This window comes from Microcaecilia unicolor, unplaced genomic scaffold (genome assembly GCF_901765095.1).
Source record: "Microcaecilia unicolor unplaced genomic scaffold, aMicUni1.1, whole genome shotgun sequence".
Classification (NCBI taxonomy): domain Eukaryota; kingdom Metazoa; phylum Chordata; class Amphibia; order Gymnophiona; family Siphonopidae; genus Microcaecilia; species Microcaecilia unicolor.
The window spans coordinates 55,061-77,536 of record NW_021963554.1 but is presented as its reverse complement, the minus strand read 5'-3'; the positions used below and the strand labels follow the sequence as shown (position 1 = coordinate 77,536).

The 22,476-nt window shown below is 45.1% G+C and overlaps 1 protein-coding gene across 1 annotated transcript in view; it reads left to right on the top strand.

The window, feature by feature from the left end:
• Positions 1–2,123: 2,123 nt before the first annotated feature.
• Positions 2,124–22,476, top strand: part of LOC115459421 (epoxide hydrolase 4-like) — a gene marked incomplete at its 5' end in the record, with an annotated part of 58,696 nt that continues 38,343 nt past the window's right edge. The window contains 2 exons of the mRNA XM_030189246.1: positions 2,124–2,209; positions 11,154–11,311. Coding sequence (XP_030045106.1) covers positions 2,124–2,209; positions 11,154–11,311 — 244 coding nt within the window. The remainder of the gene's footprint in view (positions 2,210–11,153; positions 11,312–22,476) is intronic.

The window sequence follows — 22,476 nt, the reverse complement described above, 5'->3', positions numbered from 1 at the left end:
TGTGCTGTTAAAATTATAATCACAGTTCATCAAACCCACAACTCCCAGATTCCCTCCTTCCTTACTCAGTCTCAGCTATTCAGGATGAGCACATCATAATTTAAATTTAACAGTTTTTATTCAGAAGAATCAAAAAGAACCATACAACAAACTGCTGAATAATAACACTAAGAAAATGCAACAGTCAGTCACAAAGGAATCAGAAGATATAATGATACAACAATGGAAAAAAACACCATAAAGCATACCACAGAAGAAACTTATGATCCCAGTTTATATGAGCATTTCTACCACCCATCCGCACATCATAGTTTAAAGAAGAATGAATTCTCAGGTCTCAGTTCTCCATAACCTGTGGGGAAAGGGGCAGTAGCTGTACCCAGCGCAACCTCCAGATCTCAATTGCAGCTCCCTGCACATGTCACCTTCTTTGCACCTCGTAGTCCAAGTTATTCTCCAGCCTCCAGCCACCCCCCTGAATTTACAAAAACAAATTCCCTGGTGGTCCAGTGGACCACAACCCCCCACCCCGTGACCCCGGAATCTTTTTAAAATCTTTCCCCTGGTGGTCCAGTGGACCAAACCCCTTCCCCTGCGCAGGCACACACCCCTCTGTCCTGCACCCAACCCACACCCCTGCTCCTCCCTGTACCTTTACAACAAGGGGGAGGCAGGAGCAACGGCTCCTCCTTCCTACCTTGGGTCCGCCCGGAACAAAATGGCGGTGCCCAGGCCCTGCCCAGTGCATTCTGGGATGCCCTGGGCAGGGCTAAACACCATATATGGGAAAAAAACTCTTGGACTCTTACTACTTTCAGGGTCACCACAAAGCTCTATCCTCTCCCCTCTTTTATTTAACATTTTTTGTGGCCCTGCTCCTCCATCTTCTTGACTCACTGGGTCTTGGAACGTTTGTATATGTTCATGATTTACAGGTCCTATTGATCCTTCAGATACAGCCCAAATAGAAATTAGATCTTGTCTCCTCCTGGCTGACACAATATCGCTTATTGCCCAACTCCGAAAAATCGCAAGCAGTTCTTTTCTCATCTAAACCATAGGTGCTGGCAAACCCTATTATACTGAATACATCAACCGTTACTCAGTGGCTGACTGATACATACTTGACAATACTCTTACCTTTGTTCCACAAGTCTCTGTAACGCGTCGCTCCTTTTTTCACCTTAGGCGTATTCGTTCGATTAAATTATGTCTATTTCCTGCAGCTATTAATATACTGGTTCACTCCTTTATCATTTCATAGCTTGATTATTGCAACTCCCTTTACTTAGGCCTTCCATGATGCCAATTCCACCACCTACAACTCATACAAAACACTGTGATTAAACTCATAATAGGACACAAGGAATTTGATCATGTTACTCCCCTATTGAAATAAGCTCATTGGCTACCTGCTCACTATCAAATTCAGTATAAACTACTTTTGCTTGTAGTTAGTTTGCACAACTCAGGAACCCTCCTTTCTCTTTGACCTATAATTTTCAGGCCTCTGTAGCTACTCAGAAGCTAGAGTTGCAGCAGAGGGGAAGAAGGTGGAGAGACAAAAGTGTCTGTGCGGAGGGGCGGGAGGGGGAGAGGAAACTAGAACTGAGTCACAGGTACACTCAGGGGTGTGCTGGTAAATTAACAGGGGGCTCTCTCTCGCCAGCAAAGTAAAAGAGAATTCAGGAGGGGCCCAAGCCCACATTTTGGGATCCATTTGTTAAAGTAGCCATGGAGAACCGGCTCCCAAAATTCTTAAAAATAAACGGCTCTTGAGAGCCTGTGAGAGCCTGCTCCAGCACACCACTGGGTACAACCCTAGCAGAGGTACAACCCTAGCAGATTAGTCTGCTAGGGTTGTACCTGTGACTCAGTTCTAGTTTCCTCTCCCCCCACCCCGCCCCTCCACACACACACACTTTTGTCTTTCTCCACCTTCTTCCCCTCTGCTGCAGCTCTAGCTTCTGAGTAGCTACAGAGGACTGAAAATTATACATTAAATAATGAAGCTCTTGGCAAGTCTCACCTCATATCAAAGGATTTAATAATGCTTATTGTTTTGTTTTTCATTGAAGCTAAGATATGCTTTTACTCTGATGCATTGTTTGTCTGTCTTTCAGGATTCCGGTTTAAGGTTCCATTATGTGGCTTCCGGAGAGAGAGGCAAGCCCCTCATGTTGCTGCTCCATGGTTTTCCAGAATTCTGGTAATCTCAAGAGTTTCTTCTGTGCTCTTTAATAATTTAAGGGATGCTGTGTAGATTTGTTCAGCCACATCTGGTTGATATTCATTGAAAATATCATCTGGTCTGTTAAGGTCTGCAGCCACTATTCAGCTGCATCTATCATGAATCAATCTTAAGTATAGAAAATTTTAAATTACATTTATAGTCATATCAGAAATTACAAGTTGCCTCATAATACACATTTACGAAATAAAGTTTTAAGATTTTTCCTAAAATCTGACAGGATTTCTGAAAAATAAAAGAATCTTTCCAGAATCTTGCTACTTGGAAACCCAGAGAAAGCTCAACTGTTTGAAACGTTTTCTGCCCTTTACAGAAGGGAAGCAAAACAAACTAGAATTGTTGGTCCTACAATTTCCTTCCTGAGTGGAAAAGTGAATGTGGTCCGGATGGTATTCATCCTAGAGTACTGATAGAACTGAAAAATGAGCTTGCAGAGCTACTGTTAGTGATATGCAATTTATCCTTAAAATCGAGCGTGGTACTGGAAGATTGGAGGGTGGCCAATGTAACGCTGATTTTTTAAAAAGGTTCCAGGGGAGATCCGGGAAATTATAGACCGGTGAGTCTGACATTGGTGCTGGGGAAAATGGTAGAGGCTATTATTAAAAACAAAATTAAAGAGCACATCCAAGGACATGGATTACTGAGACCGAGTCAGCACGGCTTTTGTGTGGGGAAATCTTGCCTGACCAATTTACTTCAATTCTTTGAAGGAGTAAACAAACATGTGGACAAAGGGGAGCCGGTTGACATTGTGTATCTGGATTTTCAAAAGGCTTTTGACAAGGTACCTCATGAAACGCTACAGAGGAAATTGGAGGGTCATGGGATAGGAGGAAATGTCCTATTGTGGAAACAGAGAGTGGGGGTTAAATGGGCAGTATTCACAATGGAGAAGGGTAGTTAGTGGGGTTCCTCAGGGTTCTGTGCTAGGACCGCTGCTTTTTAATATATTTATAAACTATTTAGAGATGGGAGTAACCAGCAAGGTAATTAAATTTGCTGATGACACAAAGTTATTCAAAGTAATTAACTCACGAGAGGATTGTGAAAAATTACAGAAGGACCTTACGAGACTGGGAGACTGGGCAGCTAAATGGCAGTGCAAGTGCAAGGTGATGCATGTGGGAAAAAAGAACCCGAATTATAGCTACGTCATGCAAGGTTCCACGTTAGGAGTTACGGACCAAGAAAGGGATCTGGGTGTCGTCGTTGGTAATACACTGAAACCTTATGCTCAGTGTTCTGCTGTGGCTAGGAAAGCAAATAGAATGTTGGGTATTATTAGGAAAGGTATGGAGAACAGGTGTGAGGATGTTATAATGCCATTGTATCACTCCATGGTGTGACTGCACCTTGAGTATTGTGTTCAATTCTGGTCGCCGCATCTCAAGAAAGATATAGTAGAATTGGAAAGGTGCAGCGAAGGGCGACGAAAATGATAGCGGGGATGGGACGACTTCCCTATGAAGAAAGACTAAGGAGGCTAGGGCTTTTCATCTTGGAGAAGAGACGGCTGAGGGGAGACATGATAGAGGTCTATAAAATAATGAGTGGAGTGGAACAGGTGGATGTGAAGCGTCTGTTCACAATTTCCAAAAATACTAGGACTAGGGGGCATGCAATGAAACTACAGTGTAGTAAACTTAAAACAAATAGGAGAAAGTTTTTCTTCACCCAACGTGTAATTAAACTCTGGAATTTGTTGCCGGAGAACGTAGTGAAAGCGGTTAGCTTGGCAGAGTTTAAAAAGGGGTTGGACGGTTTCCTAAAGGACAAGTCCATAGACCGCTACTAAATGGACTTGGGAAAATTCCACAATTTCGGGAATAACGTTTGGGTAGCTTGCCAGGTGCCCTTGACCTGGATTGGCCGCTGTCAGGGACAGGATGCTGGGCTTGATGGACCTTTGGTCTTTTCCCAGTATGGCATTACTTATGTACTTATGGTCATATAATTACAAGGGTACTGAGCCTTGTAACAATTTGAAAAGGAAGTAAGCCAGTTTGAACTGAATCCTGGCTTCTGTTGGTAGCCAGTGAAGATGGTTAAAATAAACTGATATTCTATCTGACTTTTTCAATGAAAATATTAAACGGACCACTGTGTTCTGGATTGATTTCAGTTTTTCAGTTGTTGACAAGAACAACCCAGATACATAATGTTAGAGTAGTCCATTTGATTCAAGATCAAAGCCTGTACCAAAAAACTATATAGATATCAGATGGGAAATATTTACGAATTTGACAAAGTTTTCACATCATAAAAATAGTCTTAGAAATAGATGCAAGTAGCAGGGGCGTAGCTACGGGTGGGCCTGGGTGGGCCCAGGCCCGCCCAATCTCAGCTCAGGCCCACCCAGGCAGCTGGCAGCTGTCCGGTCCTCCTCTGCCTAATTTTGTTTTTAGTACAGGCTGCAGCCATTGTAGACGCTGGCGCCGCTACGCCGTCGCTCACTCCCTGAGCTCTGCTCCTCCCCCTCATGCGCGACGGCACCGCAGTGCTGCATGGGAGGGGAAAATGTGCCGGCTATCGTCGCGGTTGCGGTTCCTCCACTCTGCCGGTCTGCCGTGCCTCAGCAGCACTCTCCCGTGGCCCCACAACAGCGCACATGGAGCAGAGCAGAACGATTGCGCTCTGAGTCTGCTCCACTATCTACCACCATCACCGAAGCCCCAGGTCAGGTAAAATAAATATATTTTTTTTAATTTTAACATCTGGCCAATAGGAGAGGAGGAGAAAACAAGAGGGAAGGAAGCAACCGATTAGCCAAGCAAGGAGAAAGGAGGAGGAGGAGCCAAGGAGACAGGCCGCGGGGACGCTCAATCCCCAGCGGGACAAGGAGTCAGAATGGAGCATCTGGGGTCGAATCAGGCGCCTAGCTGATGCGAAGCGAACCACGGCGTGGGAGTGCAGAAAAAAAACAAAATGGCTGCGCCGCGCGAGGAAGCCGGTAGGGCGCGCTGCGCTGGCTAAGGCGGCATGAAACCCTGCTCCACTCGAGGACACCACTTGCATCGAGGTAGGGGACGTGACATAGCTCTCCTTAGGTTTGATAATGCCTTTTGAAAACCTTGTTTAATAAATCTAGTTTATTTCTGATCAGGAAATGTTTCTCTGGAGCAATTTCTCCTAATCCATAAACACTGTTCTACTGGAATGACAGGATTGTGAAAAATTACAAGAGGACCTTACGAGACTGGGAGACAGGGCGGCTAAATGGCAGATGACGTTTAATGTGAGCAAGTGCAAGGTGATGCATGTGGGAAAAAAGAACCCGAATTATAGCTATGTCATGCAAGGTTCCACGTTAGGAGTTACGGACCAAGAAAGGGATCTGGGTGTCGTCGTCGATAATACACTGAAACCTTCTGCGTAGTGTGCTGCTGCGGCTAGGAAAGCGAATAGAATGTTGGGTATTATTAGGAAAGGTATGGAAAACAGGTGTGAGGATGTTATAATACCGTTGTATCGCTCCATGGTGCGACCGCACCTTGAGTATTGTGTTCAATTCTGGTCGCCGCATCTCAAGAAAGATATAGTAGAATTGGAAAAGGTGCAGCGAAGGGCGACTAAAATGATAGCGGGGATGGGACGACTTCCCTATGAAGAAAGATTAAGGAGGCTAGAGCTATTCAGCTTGGAGAAGAGACAGCTGAGGGGAGACATGATAGAGGTATATAAAATAATGAGTTGAGTGGAACAGGTGGATGTGATGCGTCTGTTCACGCTTTCCAAAAATACTAGGACTAGGGGGCATGCGATGAAACTACAGTGTAGGAAATTTAAAACAAATCGGAGAAAATGTTTCTTCACCCAACGTATAATTAAACTCTGGAATTCGTTGCCAGAGAAAGTGGTGAAGGCAGTTAGCTTAGCAGAGTTTAAAAAGGGGTTGGACGGTTTCCTAAAGGACAAGTCCATAAACCGCTACTAAATGGACTTGGGAAAAATCCACAATTCCAGGAATAACATGTATAGAATGTTTGTACGTTTGGGAAGCTTGCCAGGTGCCCTTGGCCTGGATTGGCCGCTGTCGTGGACAGGATGCTGGGCTCGATGGACCCTTGGTCTTTTCCCAGTATGGCATTACTTATGTACTTATGTACTATTTAGACTTTTGGGTAGCTATTAGAAGTGGAATTAAAAATACGTTGCTGTATTCTTACTCATAGCACAAAATAGAGGCAAACAGTACAGCAAAAAATGAGAATAAAAATGTAGGACTAGCACCAAAATTTGTAGGATTGTGGCAAAAACAACTATTATTTTTATTTTAAAATGTCAATAAAAGATACAAGCAAAAGGCATTGAAGGCATCTAGTGTATTCATAGGAGACTTTTGTACATCCCTAGCAGCCTGATATATTTCGACATACAGTGCATCAGGGGTGCAATTTATAATAATACCAAACAGCAAAGGGGGCAACGATACAGGGAAACACACTGTTGGAAACAGGATGCTGGGCTCGATGGACCTTTGGTCTTTCCCAGTATGGCAATACTTATGTACTTATCGTGTACAGTGTAATGGTGGGGGTGTGCTCTTCACTGCCTAGGTAAAAAAAAGGCATATTTAATAATTTTAATATACCTTTTTTCACTAGGCAGTGAAGAGCCCACCCCCACCCAGAAGCCCACCAATAATAAATTTGTTATAAAGCTCAGATTACAATCTAAAAAAGGTTGTATATTTTTCATGTTGATGAGTTTTGGGGGTTATTCTCTGCAGTGCCCGGGTTACAAATTAAAAAAAAAATGTTTTAAATTTAATATAGGCAGATTTCTGGGTGGAGGTGGGCTCTGCAGTGCCCAGGACATAAAAAAATAGTCTTATATTTAATGCTGGTGTCCTTCATGGTTGGGGGAAGAGATCCCAGACTGTGGGAGGATGGGTAGGGGGTAGGACAAGGCTGATGCTAGGCTAAAGGGCAGGGTGGAGGGGTAGGGCTTATCTATGGGATGAATGATTGGGAAGGGCTGATACAGTGCTACAGGAAAAATGGGGAAGAGGGTAAGGTAGAGAAAGGAAGGGCTGATGCTGGGCTATGGAGATGGATGGTGGCGTAGGGAAGGGAAAAGCCAATACCAGGCTAAAGGGCAGGGATGGACTGATGTCAGTCTACAGGACAATTGCTAATGTTTGGTCCTCTATTCTGTAATTGATGAGAGTTGGTATGTGCTCTGCATGTGACCAAGGTGAGAGATTCTGCTGGCATGTAGTTTGTGTCGGGTTGTATGAGTCTGACTTGTCCAATGGGAAGTGTATTGCTGTTATGTATATGCACTGCTGCATTTATAAAAGTACTGTTATTGGTATTTGTGTTCAGAATTGGTGTTGAGATTTGCAACATAGGCTCTAAGAAGTTTCTTTGCAGGATTTAGTGTTACTTCACAAAGTACCTGGCAGTTAAGGGATTTTGTATTGCTATTATTGAGGTGCTACCAGAATTTGAATACATCTTTCCTGTGTTTTTATATTGCAAGATCCTGTCGTGTGTTGAGAGGTTTGCCACTATAGTAGACTTATGTCTGGTCAATTTTAAGATATGGGAAAATGTAATTATATTTAAAATATTGTTTTTTCTGTTATATATGTGGTTTACGCTGATGCAGCTGTTAGGCAGACTACTTAGAAATCCATCGTCAAGTGCATTCTAAGGCCTTATTTTGTAGTATCCCAAGAAACACTATTCATACCTATATACATAGTGCCCACCCATATTAACTCTGGGCCCACCCAAAATGTCAAGTCTGGCTACGCCACTGGCAAGTAGATACAGTATTTTTACTTCTTGGCTTCTTCTTTGTTCTGTTATATTTTTCTGATTGTAATATGTATCATAGAAACAGAGAAAAATGTAGGCATATAAAGACAATATGGCCTATACAGACTTCCCAACCATGCCATCTACTATCCCTTCCTCTCCCTTAGAGATCCTATATACTTGTCCCAAGCTTGTTTGAATTCTCTGATTCTTTTTCCAAGGGATCAGGCATTGATTAAATCAAAATTGAGTTCTCCTGAACAAGTTAGTTAAAAAGTTGCTGATATTAATTTTAGATCATCATGGAACAAAGTTCCACAATTTTTTTAAAATCTCATCCTAAGTTATTTGTTGGAAATAATTGTCTCAATGGTCACCTAAGACACAGCTGTTGAGGTCTGGTTCCTGCTAGCAGAAGGAGGTTGGCATGGTGAGATTCTTTGCAGCATCTGCTCAAAGGAATTCCCTTGAACCTATGGGACTGGATAGTTGTGACAACTGATGCCAGCATGTTGGTCTGTTGAGCCCGCAGTTGAGATCAAGTGGTGCAGGGCTGGTGGTCAGGGCAGGAGGCATCTTGGCCCATCAGTTTTCTGGAGAAGAGAGCCATCTGCCTGACCCTCTTGGCATTCCTCTCTCTTGTAAGGGGGAAGGCGGTTTTGGGTGTTGTTTGACAATGTGGTATATTTCAGGATAAAACAAAGAAGAAAAAGATGCAGGCAGAGAACAGGGGGCACAAAAAGTGCAGCCATTTTACAAGCGATCAGCTGTCTGTGCCATTGGGCAGACTGTTACTCCTCAAGTGAACTTAGTTGCTCACATAGCAGGAGTGGAAAATATCCAAGAGGACTTAGTGTGCTAGACCAGGGAAAGTGGGAGGTGAGTCCCTTGGCTTTTCAGTTGGTGGTGGAACAATGAGGACCCCCAGTCTTTGGTCTGATGATGATTCATGAAAACACCAAGGCTCCTCAGTGTTAGCCTGGATTTTATTGTCTCAAATCCAGGCTAACACTTGCGGTTAAACGCCAGACGAGAGATACTGTTATATATATTTTCTTGCTAAGAAAATCAAGAAGTTACTTTTGGTAATGATACAAGAAAACAAGTTAGATTTGTCAGATCACACAGTGAAAGATCCAAAAAAAGTGACCTTTTGAATGGCAAAAAGACTCCTGATGCAGGCCAGATAGGCCGAAACACAGCTTTGTTGAGTCTTGCTCACTGACCATTCTGTTGTATTTTATTTATTATAATTTTTTGCTCAATAAATGGACCTATTGGATTTTCAACTGAAGCATTGTCTATTTCGTATATAATTTTTGGTCATCTTCGCTGATTTTGGTTTTTTGTTCACGATTTTGCGAAGACTGGTTTCTTCTGGTTTTTTTGCATTAGAATAAGCAGAGGGACAGATACGTAGAGATGTACAATATCAAGTGAAGTCTTTACCTACAGGCAGACTACTAAAGAAAGCAGCTCAGAGTTCTTATGCCCTTTAGTGTTCTAGGCAAATGCTTATAGAAATAAAAAATGGCCAGATGCCAAAATAGCAATGCAAAGCAGCATGCTTAAAGAATGGTAAAAGAGAGCTAGCCCAGTCTATTCTCTGCAAAGTCAAGACTTTTGTAAACAGTTTTTATGATTGGTTGTACCATATCAATCAGCTCCAAAACCATCAATCTAGTAGGTAATTTCCACATGGACTTCAGGTGTGTCTAAAATATTCATAAAGGGCTTCCTTTACAAAGCCACGCTAGCGATTCTTGTGCGGGGCTTCCTCTCATTTGCCACCCCAGGAATCGCTAGCTTGGTTTAGAAAAAGAGGCCCACAGTCTCCAAGCTGGCTGAAACAACATAAACAATGACCCCTCTTCAAGGATTTCTGGTTCTTACAAGCTAGAAACTTCAGGATAGATTCAGCTGATTTGGAAATAAAATAACAGAGTCCTTGGCCCTCTGTAATCAACTTGATGCAACTTCACTTTAGCAGTCCATAGTTCAGCAGAGAATCTTCAGGCCTCACATGCTGACAAAATGGCTGTGTAGAAATAAAATAGAAAAGGGACCAGTACTCTAACTATTCCACCACTTTTAGTACCACAAAAAACCTTATAAGAATAGAAATATTTTTATGCAAATTAAATTATTTATTATTATCTCATTGTCATTCATCTAGTACGAGATTATAAACCTACAATCTTATATAACATAATTTTATCTTCATTACAATATCATATTTCTCCCAAGTTATTCCAATCTCTGAGTCCATACAATGCAAAGTCCATTCCAATTGTATCCAAGTTCTTCCAGAAGACAAAATATAAAATGATTATTTGATTTAACTTGAAGTTATCACAATCTCTTCAGTTCCTTATGTAGTCAATAAAAATCCTTTCTTTCAGCTCTACACAGTTCTGTGTTTTACATTGCCTCAGCAATCTTTTACTCCAGTTCATCCATTGTATATACGTATAACAATTGCAATGGAATTACATAGAATTCATCATAATGCTCATTGACACAACCTCTCAGAAAGGAGATCCATCAGGTGGATCCATCCTGTGATCATCTAGTCAGTAAGAAATTGTTTCTCACTGACTAGATGACCACAGGATGGATCAACCTGATGGATCTCCTGTCTGAGAGGTTGTGTCAATGAGCATTATGATGAATACTACATAAGGAACTGAAGAGATTGTGATAACTTCAAGTTAAATCAAATAATCATTTTATATTTTGTCTTCTGGAAGAACTTGGATACAATTGGAATGGACTTTGCATTGTATGGACTCTGAGAGTGGAATAACTTGGGAGAAATATGATATTGTAATGAAGATAAAATGTTATATAAGATTGTAGGTTTATAATCTCATATGTACTAGAAAAATGGCTGTGTAGCCTAGGCCCTACGGTCAGAATGCTTTGCAGTCTATGTTCAGGTTAGGTTGTATGATGCATTATATGCCCCACAGCTCAATGGCCAGCAGGAGCTTCCATGGTTGCAACATCATTTTTCTCTTCCAAGGCTGAGGGCTCCAGTATGTTATCTCACTTAATATTTAGTATTCAGGACAATAGGATTTAGAAGTGTATAGTGTTGATTTCACTCTTGTGTTGTCCATATGTATGTGCAGGTATTCTTGGCGTCACCAGTTACGAGAATTTAAAAGTGAATATCGAGTTGTGGCCCTTGATTTGAGAGGCTATGGAGAAACCGATGGACCTTCTCATCGGGAAAATTACAGTCTGGATTCTCTAATTCTAGACATAAAGGATATATTGGATGCTCTAGGTGGGTTGATTAGTTAATAAATTGCTTGCATTTGTTTCATGTTATGTCCCATCCTTCTAGGACTCTCCAGAACACAAACTCATTTTCCCTTCACATCCTTCAGTCTCATTGCAGTAAGACTAAGAAACCCACTCACAGGGCAGTTAAAAGGTAATGAATCAGCACACTCTTCACTGACGTAGTGAAGAGATATGGAATAGGATTTGGAAGGCCATTCTCAGATGTTTCAAGGGGTAATTTCAAGACTGCCCAGATAGATACAAAGTCTTCAGGAGCTTTTTACCCACAAACTTTGCACTGATTTTCAAAATGAAGCTACACATAAATTTCATTTTCAAAACTGACTTAGTGCAATTACCTGTGCATGTTTACACTTGCTAAGCACTTCACCTGGGTTAGGAAACCAATATGCTGCCTGTGACTGCCTTGGCACTGTTTCTTTCCTGTGTTCCACCCCCTTCTGACGCAACTTCCTCTTTGGAATGCGGTAGAGTAACAGCGCCAGGGCAGCGTGTCAGAATCACTGCCATGCTGACAATCCCCTGCCAACAAAAACACGATGTAAGGTAGACAGTGAAGGGAGGGAGACCTCGGATCAGGGTGGCAAGAAGGGGGAAGAGATGGCGGACCGCAGGAGCCTTTTGGAGTTATTTTAAAGTAGTCTGGGGGAGGGCATGGTGGAAGAGGAAATAATGGGCTCCTCGGAAATGGGGAGGAGGAGAGAGAGATGGCAGGGGTGGAGGGAAGGAAGAGAGAAGGAAAGCTGTTGGGGGGGAGGGAGAGATTTTAGATGGGAGGGCAGTTGGGAAGAAAGAGAAAGATGTTGGACCCAGGGAAGGAAGGGAAGGGGAGGCAGGTGTTGAACAATGGGAGGGAGGGGAAGAGGGAAGGAGAGATTCTGGATCATGTGGGATAGGGTAGGGGGAGGAAACAACAGCAGGAAAGAGAGAGGGAGCAATGTGGAACCATGGAGGGGAGAGAGAGGAAGAGAGATGATTAACCATGGGGAGGGGTGGCAGGAAGGTAGAGAGATGGGACAGGAAGATGATAGGGGTGTGGAAAAAAGGGACAGGGTGATTTTAGGCCATGGGGATGAGGTATAGGGAGGAAAATATAGGCTACAAGAGTGGAGGGAGGGAGAGGGAGGGTAAATAGTGGAAACGGTGGAACCATATAGAACAGACCAAAAAGGGGTGGCAAGATCATGCGTGAGAGGAGGATAGTGAATATAAAGGTAGAAATGTAGTAATGGAGGGTAGATGAAAGATGGAAAGCGTAGATGAGTGATGGGACAGCTAGGGAATGAGAGAAGTATGTGGAAAGTTAATAGGTAGCTGAAAAGTTAGATGAAGGAGAAGGGTGAGAAAGAAGATGAAATCTGAGTGAATAGAGAGGCTGAAAAGAAAAAAGGGAGGAAAGACAGATAAGTGAAGGATGTCGGAGACAGGTGTAGTGAAGGAATAGAACAAGACATGAGAGAGAAGAAAAGGCAAATGGACACAAGTCGCTGAAAAGAGAATTAGTAGAAGACAGACGGAGAAACTGGGATCAACAGGACGGAAAAATAAAATGTCCAGACAACAAAGATAGAAAAAGTGTTTTATTTTCAGTTTATTAACTGGAATATGTTAACTTTGGGATTTGTGTATCACAGATAACTTTGTTCAGTGGCATAGCCAGAAGGTTGATTGGGGAGGGGCCAGGGCTGAACTGAAAAATGGGTGGGCACCAAATTTTCTCCCTGCCTCCTGCCCCCACCTCCTGAATGCAAAATATAAATACCTGAGCTGGCAAGGATCTCCAGGCCCCTCTAGGTGAAGACTTCCTCTTCCTTTGCTGCTCCAACAGCCAGAGCTCTTCCAAGCTCTGCAGCCAGCGGCAGTGTCCCCTGTGAATGCTTTGATTTTCTGCATATGTGAAAACTGAGCATGTATGGGGAGGCCAGCAATGGTGGCAGCAGCTTGAGGACACAACCACCAGCTGCAGAGCTTAGAGAGCTCTGGCTGCTGGACTAGAGGAAGTGGTTTTCAGCTGGCACTTCTTGGGGATCCTTGCCAGGCATAGCAAGGTCAATGGCTAATTTTGGGGGTGGTGGTGAGCCCAGTGTGGGGGAGGATGGACCCAGGCCCCCTGTGGTGATGCTACCAATTGTGTTCAATACAAAAAGGAAGTGCATTTCTCTTTTTATTTCTTCAGTGTTGCAGTATGTGCCATGTTTAGGCTTCCTAACTACTAGAACTTACCAAGTGAAATCTAATTAGAGTATGTCAGCTTCTTGGACACCCGAATGCGGTGTCCCTCAAGGATCTCCACTCTCACCAACCCCTTTTCAACCTAATGATGACACCCCTGGCCAAATCGTTATCCAATCAAGGCCTTAATCCATATATATATATATATATATGCAGCTGACGTCATGATCTATATCGCGTTCAAACATGATTTGAAAGAAATCACCAAAGACATCAATCACAGCTTCCAAATCATGCATTCATGGGCAGATGCATTTCATTTGAAACTTAATGCAGAGAAAACACAACTGTTATGACTGGGGATGTGAGTCCTTGTGCCCCGACTGAGCACGGCGAAGATGGAGTGCACCGCACTCGGTCAGGCAGCCAGACAACCCCTAGCTTCACCTGCACTTAGCCACTATTCCCCAGGAGTTGAGCCCCTGGATTCAAACGGCCGGCAGGACTTCCAGAACCGGCGGGGTTGCAGGACCACCGACCAGACAGGTAGCCAACAGAAAGTCCAAGAGCCAGGAAAACAGTAGAGCTGAGAATAGTCAAAACACAGTCCAGGGTCAGAGGCAGGCAGCAACACAACACGTGGTCAGGAAACAAGCCAAGGTCTGGAACACCGAAATTACTGGAAACAGGATAACCGCCAAGGAACATGGATGTGGACCACGACCTCTATGCAGCAGAAGCCAAAGCAACGAAGGGCTGGAGGCAGTGTCTTAAGTAGGGAAGGAATTAGGCGCAAGCATGTGCAGCTGATCCAAGATGGCTGCCCCCATCAGCAGAGTAGCACAACGCCCAAATATGGGCTTCCTTCCTGTTCTCGTATACAAGATGGCTGCCCCCTCCTGAGCTAGCCAAGATGGCTGCTGTCCTTGATCCAACCAAGATGACGGCTGCCAGAAATAGGAAACAGAAACAGACCCATCCTGGAGAAACCACATCCAAATAGCCGGCTATCTCTGCCGGACTGCGCCTCGCCAGCGAATCGGCCACGCAGGCCTGGAACCAGGTGAGGAACGTAACAACAATGTCTTGTACTTACATCATAATATAATGCAAATAACTTCACCACTTTATCCACACCAAACTTTACCCTTCCCATTTCAAACACCCTGAAAATTCTTGGAGTAACCATTGATCGGAATCTCACGCTTGAAAGCCATGTGAAGAATACAACAAGGAAGATGTTCCACTCAATGTGGAAACTCAAAAGAATAAAACCTTTCTTCCCTAGGGGAATCTTTCGTAATCTAGTACAATCAATGGTACTAAGTCATTTAGACTACTGCAATGGACTTCTTGCTGGCTGTAAAGAACAAATCATCAAAAAACTTCAAACAGCCCAAAACACTGCAGCCAGACTTATATATGGAAAAACAAAATATGGAAGTGCCAAACCCCTAAGACAAAAGCTACACTGGCTTCCTGTTAAAGAACGTATAACGTTCAAAGTATGCACTCTGGTGCATAAAATAATTCATGGAGATGCCCCGGCCTATATGTTAGACCTTATTAATTTACCACCCAGGAATGCTAAAGATCAGCATGCACATTCCTGAATCTTCACTTCCATAGCTGTAAAGGTTTAAAATACAGATTAATACATGCATCCAGTTTTTCATACATGAGTTCGCAGCTGTGGAATGCTTTACCATTTAATCTGAAAATAGTTCACAACCTAATTAACTTCCGCAAAGCACTGAAGACTCACCTCTTTAACAAGACATACCATAATGACTCAGGAACTGTAATGCACCGTCACTTACTTAATATTTAGAATATTTTCTCCTTATACCGGATTGTTTACTATTACTATGTCATCCACGTCCTATATGTAATACCATCTGAATGTTTTCTCTTTTTACCTGATTGTTTATTATGTCATCCATGCATTCTTTATAATACCAATTGTATCTGTATTCTGGAATGGCGTAAGCCATGACGGAAAATTGTAAGCCACATTGACTCTGCAAATAGGTGGGAAAATGTGGGATACAAATGCAACAAATAAATACATTTCTAATTTCTGATCCCTTCTTCTGTATTTGGTGAAGGTCTGTCTGTGTTTTGTGTGTGAAGAAGTAATTTAAAGTTATTTTATGTGTGGCAGCAATGGTGGGTGGGGAGGGGGGGGCTCATCCTTCATTTCTTCCCTGGGCCCCAGCCTGTCTAAAACCGGCCCTGCATGCACGGTGGGCAATTTCCTGAAAACCTATTCACATGGGTAAAGCACTGTTTTACCAATGGAAATGGCTTTTCTGAGTTAGTTTAGTTCAAAGTATTACCCACAGCTTGCTTATTGATTTTTACATCTTTCACACGTTTGAATTAGTTCATCTTTTGACCAGTGGCGTAGCTATGTGGGGCCTTAGGGGGCCTGGGCTGATCTGCAAGGCTTCGTTCTGTGAATCTGATGTCGTGCAGGACGTCAGAAACAGAAGGAAGCCTTTTGGGAGAAGAAGAGGACCTCGGCTGGCGGGGGTTGGGGTCCCTCGCCAGCAAAGGTAGGTGACGGCGGGTTGGCGGTGGGAAGGGGGGGGTCGAGAGGGTTGGCGGCAGGGGGGGGCAAAGTCAGCAATGGTGGGGTGGGGGTCGGCGGCGGCAGGGGGGGAGCTAAAATGTGCCCCCTCACCTCGGGCTCTGGACCCCCCTCCCGCCGAAGTCTAGCTACACCCCTGCTTTTGACGGTTTAATTTCTTGCAGCTTGTGGATGATAAGAACTTGAACTAAAAAAAAACTCCAAAACATATCATGTAAACATTAAACTGTGCCGAAAGCACTGTGAGATTTTACTCCATTTTTAAATTTAGCACTTTGACATCCCATAATGCTTTCAATATTTTTTATAGTTTTTGCTTGGAAGATATTTCTTGGAGTATATTATCCCTTCCTAAGGGTTTTTGCCTCAAAATTAAATCTGGGATTTAATCTTAATTCTGAGGAGCAAAGAGCCAGTGAAGCTGTGCAAAGAGACGTGATATCAATGGACTGATTCTTGACAATTAAGGTGGAGCACTGGTTTCAGAATGAGCTGAAGTGGATTCAGGGGCTGTATGGAGGAAGGCAGGACAGCAGAGATGTGCAGAAGTATAAGCACGAATTTAGCAGGGCTTGGATAGGGAGTGCACATGAACTGAAATTATTAACTCACATGTATCCTTTGCTTTGTCTGTCTTTTTGGTTCTGTTAGCCATTAACATGTGTTATTAGTAAATAGAGACCATTGCATTAAATGGGATCTGCAGTAAATAGGACATGTTCCTTAGCAACAGCAGCAGATGAATCCAGAGATGTGTGGGTTGTGTCCATCTCTGTCTCTAGCAGGAGGATGGATGTCTTCCCTCATGCTCCTGGGTTCATGGCTGCTGGCTCCTGTTCTCAGTTCAGTGTAGCTTGGGGTGAGCGGCTGATCAGTGCCGACTTTAGGGGTATATCTGGTCCCTCCTAGGTCCCTTCCCCACCCTCCCTCCTTCTCTTGCCTTTATTTCTTCTCCTCTATGTTTAAAAAAAAAACATCCTGAAGGATCTGGAAGATTCCAAGGTTCAGCACTTGCTGGAGGACAAGGCTAAACCTTCCGCATGCTTGGGGTCCACTCGTCCCCATTTTCATGGAATCCGCCAGTATTGCCTGGGGTGCCCTTCTCTATCTCAGTGATCTCACTTTTCCTCTAGACAGTCCTTTCAGGCTGATGAGAGGAACTCACCCGCCTCCACCCATCCCTTCTCAATACCTGTCCCTCCCATTCCTCAACTTCAATTGTGGGGTGGCTGTCCCTATTTCTCGAGGAGCGGTCCCACATTATCACGGACCAGTGGGTCCTCAATATTATTTGCGACGGCTACAAGCTAGAATTAATGGCTCCTGTCGCAGATTTATTTCTTTGAATCCCTGTGTGGCAACTCGATCAAAAGAGCGAGAATTTGCTCAATGTTGAGGAAGTTAAGGGATCTGGGGGCTGTTATTCTAGTCCCTCCAGAGGAACAGCATTTAGGCCGGTATTCAATTTATTTTGTGGTGTCCAAAAAGAAAGGAGACACCTTCTGGCTGGTTCCCGACCTCAAGCGGGTCAACCTTCGCTGTGCTCATTTATTTCTGCGGTGCAGCCAGGCGAATTCCTCACAGCCATGGACCTCAAAGAAGCATATCTCTATATTCCTATTTACCTCTGCACTGCAAGTTCCTTCACTCGTTCCACTTGCAACCCCGCGGTGGACAATTCAGATGACAGATGTGAGCCTTTTGGGGTGGGGGGGGGATTACTGTCAAGGTCAAGTGGCAAAGGGCCTCTGGTCTCCAAAGGAGTCCCAGTGGTCCATCAGTTGTCTAGAGCTTCGAGCAGTTCATAGCTCTTCTGGCATTTCTGGTGTCAGGCAAGCTGGTTCTTGTGTTCTCGGACAATGTGACAACTGTGGCTTATATCAACAGACAAGGGGGCAGTCGCAGTGTGGATCTAGCACAGTGGTGTGCTGGTAAATTTTTAACAACAGGCTCTCTCCCCGGTCCACCTCGGCGCCCCCCCCCCCCCCCCGTCCACCTCGGCGCCCCCCGTCCACCCCTGCGCCCCCCGTCCACTCCTGCGCCCCCCCATCCACCCCTGCGCCCCCCCCAAAAAACAATTGCAGAGCTGGCTATACCCGGGGGGGGGGGGGGGGGCAGCAGCCAACACATTACTCTCTCCAGGAAAAAAAATTAAATGATCCCAGGTTCCAATCTAATTCATGTTTAATATGGGATAAAATGCCATAAATAAGTAAATAAACATAAACTTTTAACGTTCAGCACCTGATTCTCAAAGTGGACATATTCCAAACACTATAATGAAAATAAATTATTTTTTTTCTACCTTTGTTGTCTGGTGACTTTGTTTCTCTGATCATGCTGGTCCAGTATCTGATTCTGCTGCTCTCTATCTGTTCCCTTGACTCCGTTTCCAGGGCTTCCTTTCCATTTATTTCTTTTCTTTCCTCCTTTCTTCTTCATTTCTGGTCCTCCGCATACTTGACTGTACAGTGGATCCAGCTTCCTCCTATTTTCTCCATCCATGTGCAGTTTCTCTCCTCACTTCCTTTTCCCTCATCTAATCTCCTTCCTCTATCTTCCCTCCATGTCCAGCATTTCTTCTCTCTCCCTTCCCTCCCCTCCATCCATGTCCAGAATTTCTCTTGCTCTCCCTGCCATCCATGTCCTGAAACTCTCCTCTCTCCCCTGCCCCTCTCTAGCCATCCATACCCAGCAATTCTCTTCTCTCCCCTGCCCCCTCTGCCCAGCAATTCTCTCCTCTGCCCATTCATGCCCAGCAATTCTCTCCCCTGCTTCCCTCTGCCCATCCATGGCCAGCAAATCTCTCCCCTGCCTCCCTCTGCCCATCCATGGCCAGCAATTCTCTCCCCTGTGCCCATCCATGCCCAGCAGTTCTCTCCCCTGCCCCCCTCTGCCCATCCATGCCCAGCAATTCTCTGCCCATCCATGCCCAGCAGTTTTTTCCCCTGCCTCCCTCTGCCCATCCATGCCCAGCAATTCTCTCCCATGCCCCCCTCTGCCCATCCATGCCCAGCAATTCTCTCCCCTGCCCATCCATGGCCAGCAAATCTCTCCCCTGCCTCCCTCTGCCCATCCATGCCCAGCAATTCTCTCCCCTGCCTCCCTCTGCCCATCCATGGCCAGCTGTTCTCCTCCCTTGCCTCCCTCTGCCTATCCATGCCCAGCAGTTCTCTCCCCTGCCCCCCTCTGCCCATCCATGGCCAGCAAATCTCTCCCCTGCCCCCCTCTGCCCATCCATGGCCAGCAAATCTCTCCCCTGCCTCCCTCTGCCCATCCATGGCCAGCAAATCTCTCCCCTGCCTCCCTCTGCCCATCCATGGCCAGCAATTCTTTCCCCTGCCCCCCTCTGCCCATCCATGCCCAGCAAGTCTCTTCCCTGCCCCCCCTCTACCCACCCATGCCCAGCAGGTCTCTCCCCTGCCCCCCTCTACCCATCCAGCGATTATCCTCCTTCCCCTGCCGCTCCTTCGCTCCCACCCTCCCCTCCGTCTTTTTTTAATTACTTCCGTTGAAGCGCCGCCATTTAAAGCCCTGCTGCGTGCTGGCTGGCCGTCTCCAGGCTTCCCCTGCTTGATTCGGATGATGTTCGTGCCTTAGTCCCGCCTTCGCGAAAAAGGAAATGACGTCAGAATGAAGGCGGGACTAAGGCACGAACATCATCCGAATCAAGCAGGGGAAGCCTGGAGACGGCCAGCCAGCACGCAGCAGGGCTTTAAATGGCGGCGCTTCGACGGAGGTAATTCAAAAAAGACGGAGGGGGGCGAAGGACATGGTTGTGCATGCTTCGGAGCGGCAGGGGAGGTAAGCATGGCCAGTGATGGCGCCCTCCTGCCATGCTTACCTCCCGCAATGGAGCCGGCTCGCCCCCAACAACAACCGGCTCGCAAGAGCTGTCAAAATTTAACAAGCGGCTCTTGCGAGCCGGCTCCAGCACACCACTGATCTGGCATAAGAATCTCAGTTGCTCTTTCAGTGGGCAGAGACCCATTTGCAGCAGCTGTCGGTGGCACATATTGTGTCCGGGCAGGCTATCTCAGCCGACATGTATTGGACCAGGGAGAATGGGAGCTGGTGGAGTTGGCATTTCAGTTGATCTCACGCCACTGGGGACGCCAGTAGTAGGTCTCATGTCAATTCATCTCAATGCAAAACCACTCGCTTCTTCAGCAGACGGAGGAAGTTCAGTTTAGAGGGTATCTATGTTCTTCTCCAACCATGGCCAGTGGCTGTTCTTCTTTAGGTATTTCCCCCCAGCCCATGATAGGATGGGTTCTCCATCGTGTTCGGTTCCACCCAGGATGAGTGATTCTTGTGGCTCCGGATTGGCCCTGTCGCCCCTGGTATGCAGACCTGGTTCGCTTGCAAGTGGATGACCCTCTTCCTCTGCCAGATCTTCCCAGGCTGCTGGTTCAGGGACCGATTCAAATGAAGGATCCTTTCCGCTTTGGTCTTGCGTCTTGGCTCTTGAGCAGGTGCAGCTGAAAAAAAAGGGTTATTCTCTGCAGGTTATTGCTACTCTTCATCATTTGAAAAAGTGGTCTACCTCTGCTGCATATGCCCGAGTGTGGCAAATCTTTGAATCTTGGTATGCGGATCAAATGGTTCCTGCTTTTCTGGCCTCGCTTCCGCAGATTTTGGCCTTCCTACAAAATGGTCTCGCACGTGGTCTTGAACACAATTCTGTATGTGTCCAGGTTGCGGCATCAGCATGTTATAGGGGCTGTCTTCTACATTCTTCGTTGGCGAGGCATCCGGGTGTGGTTTGTTTTTTGAAAGGAGTGAATAGAAAGGAGTGAATAAGCTTAAGCCTCTAGTCCGGTCTATGTGTCCGGAATGGAATCTGAATCTGGTTTTGCGGCCCCTTCAGAAAGTGCCTTTTTTAACCATTGCGCAAGGCCATGCTGAAAGATCTCACATTGAAAACTGTGTTTCTCGTTGCCATTGCTTCGGTGCACTGGGTTTCCAAACTCCAGTCGTCGTGTTAGGAACCCTTTCTCCATTTTTCCTTGGAGGGGGTTACAATGCATACTGTTCCCTCTTTTCTGCCTAAAGTGCTGACGTCTTTTCATCTCAATCAGCCATTATTCTTGCCAACCTTTAGGAAGGAGGCTTACCCTAGAGAATTTGCTTTCTTGTGTCTTCTGGATGTTCACATGGTCCTTCTGCATTATCTGGAGGTCACTAACGCATTCCACAGGACGGACCACTTGTTTGTTCTTCTGCAGGGTCCCCACAAGGGAGAGGCAGCAACGAAGGCCCAACTTGACATTTCGTCCTTTAGATTGTAAGCTCCTTCGAGCAGGGACTGTCCTTCTTTGTTAAACTGTACAGCGCTGCGTAACCCTAGTAGCGCTCTAGAAATGTTAAGTAGTAGTATTGCCCGCTGGGTTAAGGACGTCAGCTTACTTATTCGAAGGTAAACCTGTGACAGAGCATTTTAGTGCACATTCTAGGAGAACGCTCGCATCCTCTTGGGTGGAGGCCCGGATGCTTCTGTTATCAGACATTTGCAGAGCAGTGACATGGTCGTCGCTCCACACTTTTTCCAGGCATTACCGTTTGGATGTTGCAATGCACTCTGATGTGCAGCAAATTTAGAGGTGCTGGACAGGTAGGAACAGGAGTCAGATGCTGCGAAATAGGGCAAGGACAAGGGTCTGATGTTTGTGCTGACATGGGGCTGGTGCGGAAAAGAAATTTTGGTAGGACCTGTGTACCCTCCTCCCCCATTTCACTGCCTATATTGTCTAAGCTAGCTGACCAGCTTTTGGGGAAGCTTAGCCTCCCCCGGTCTTTTATCCCAGGTGCCTCTGTTATTGGATGTTGTGTAATTATTTATATCATTTTTATTAGGAAAGCATTGACAGAAACTGCAAAAATAACAATATTGAAATTACTTAACCAGTTTCTTCCAAAAGAAAAGGCAGCATGTAATAAACATGTTATGTCAAAAAGTATATACATACCTTAAACAGCTTTCTGTTACCATAACATCCATTTAGTGTCAACTAATTCCCTTCTCCCAACCCTTCCCCCTTCCCTCCCTCTTTTGTCCCCAGGATGCTCCTCCAGTTAACCATCAGTCCAGAAATCATCCAACAAGTACATACATATGCAATGCTGTGTAATTATAAATTCTTCCCTCTGTGCAAATGTTTAAAAAAAAAGCCTGAAAACTATTTTTAGAAAAGCTGAGGGTGTCTCACGTTAATGTGTAGCATCTGTTTCTTCCAGTACCAGGGGTCCTCTCCCATCACCTTGAGCAACAAACAGCAGGAAATCTGCTAGAGACCTTTCAGCTCAAATGTGGAGAGACAGATCAGGGGTGATTACAGAGAAAAAAGTTGAACCAGTCCAGAGTGAGAAAGGTTGTTGAG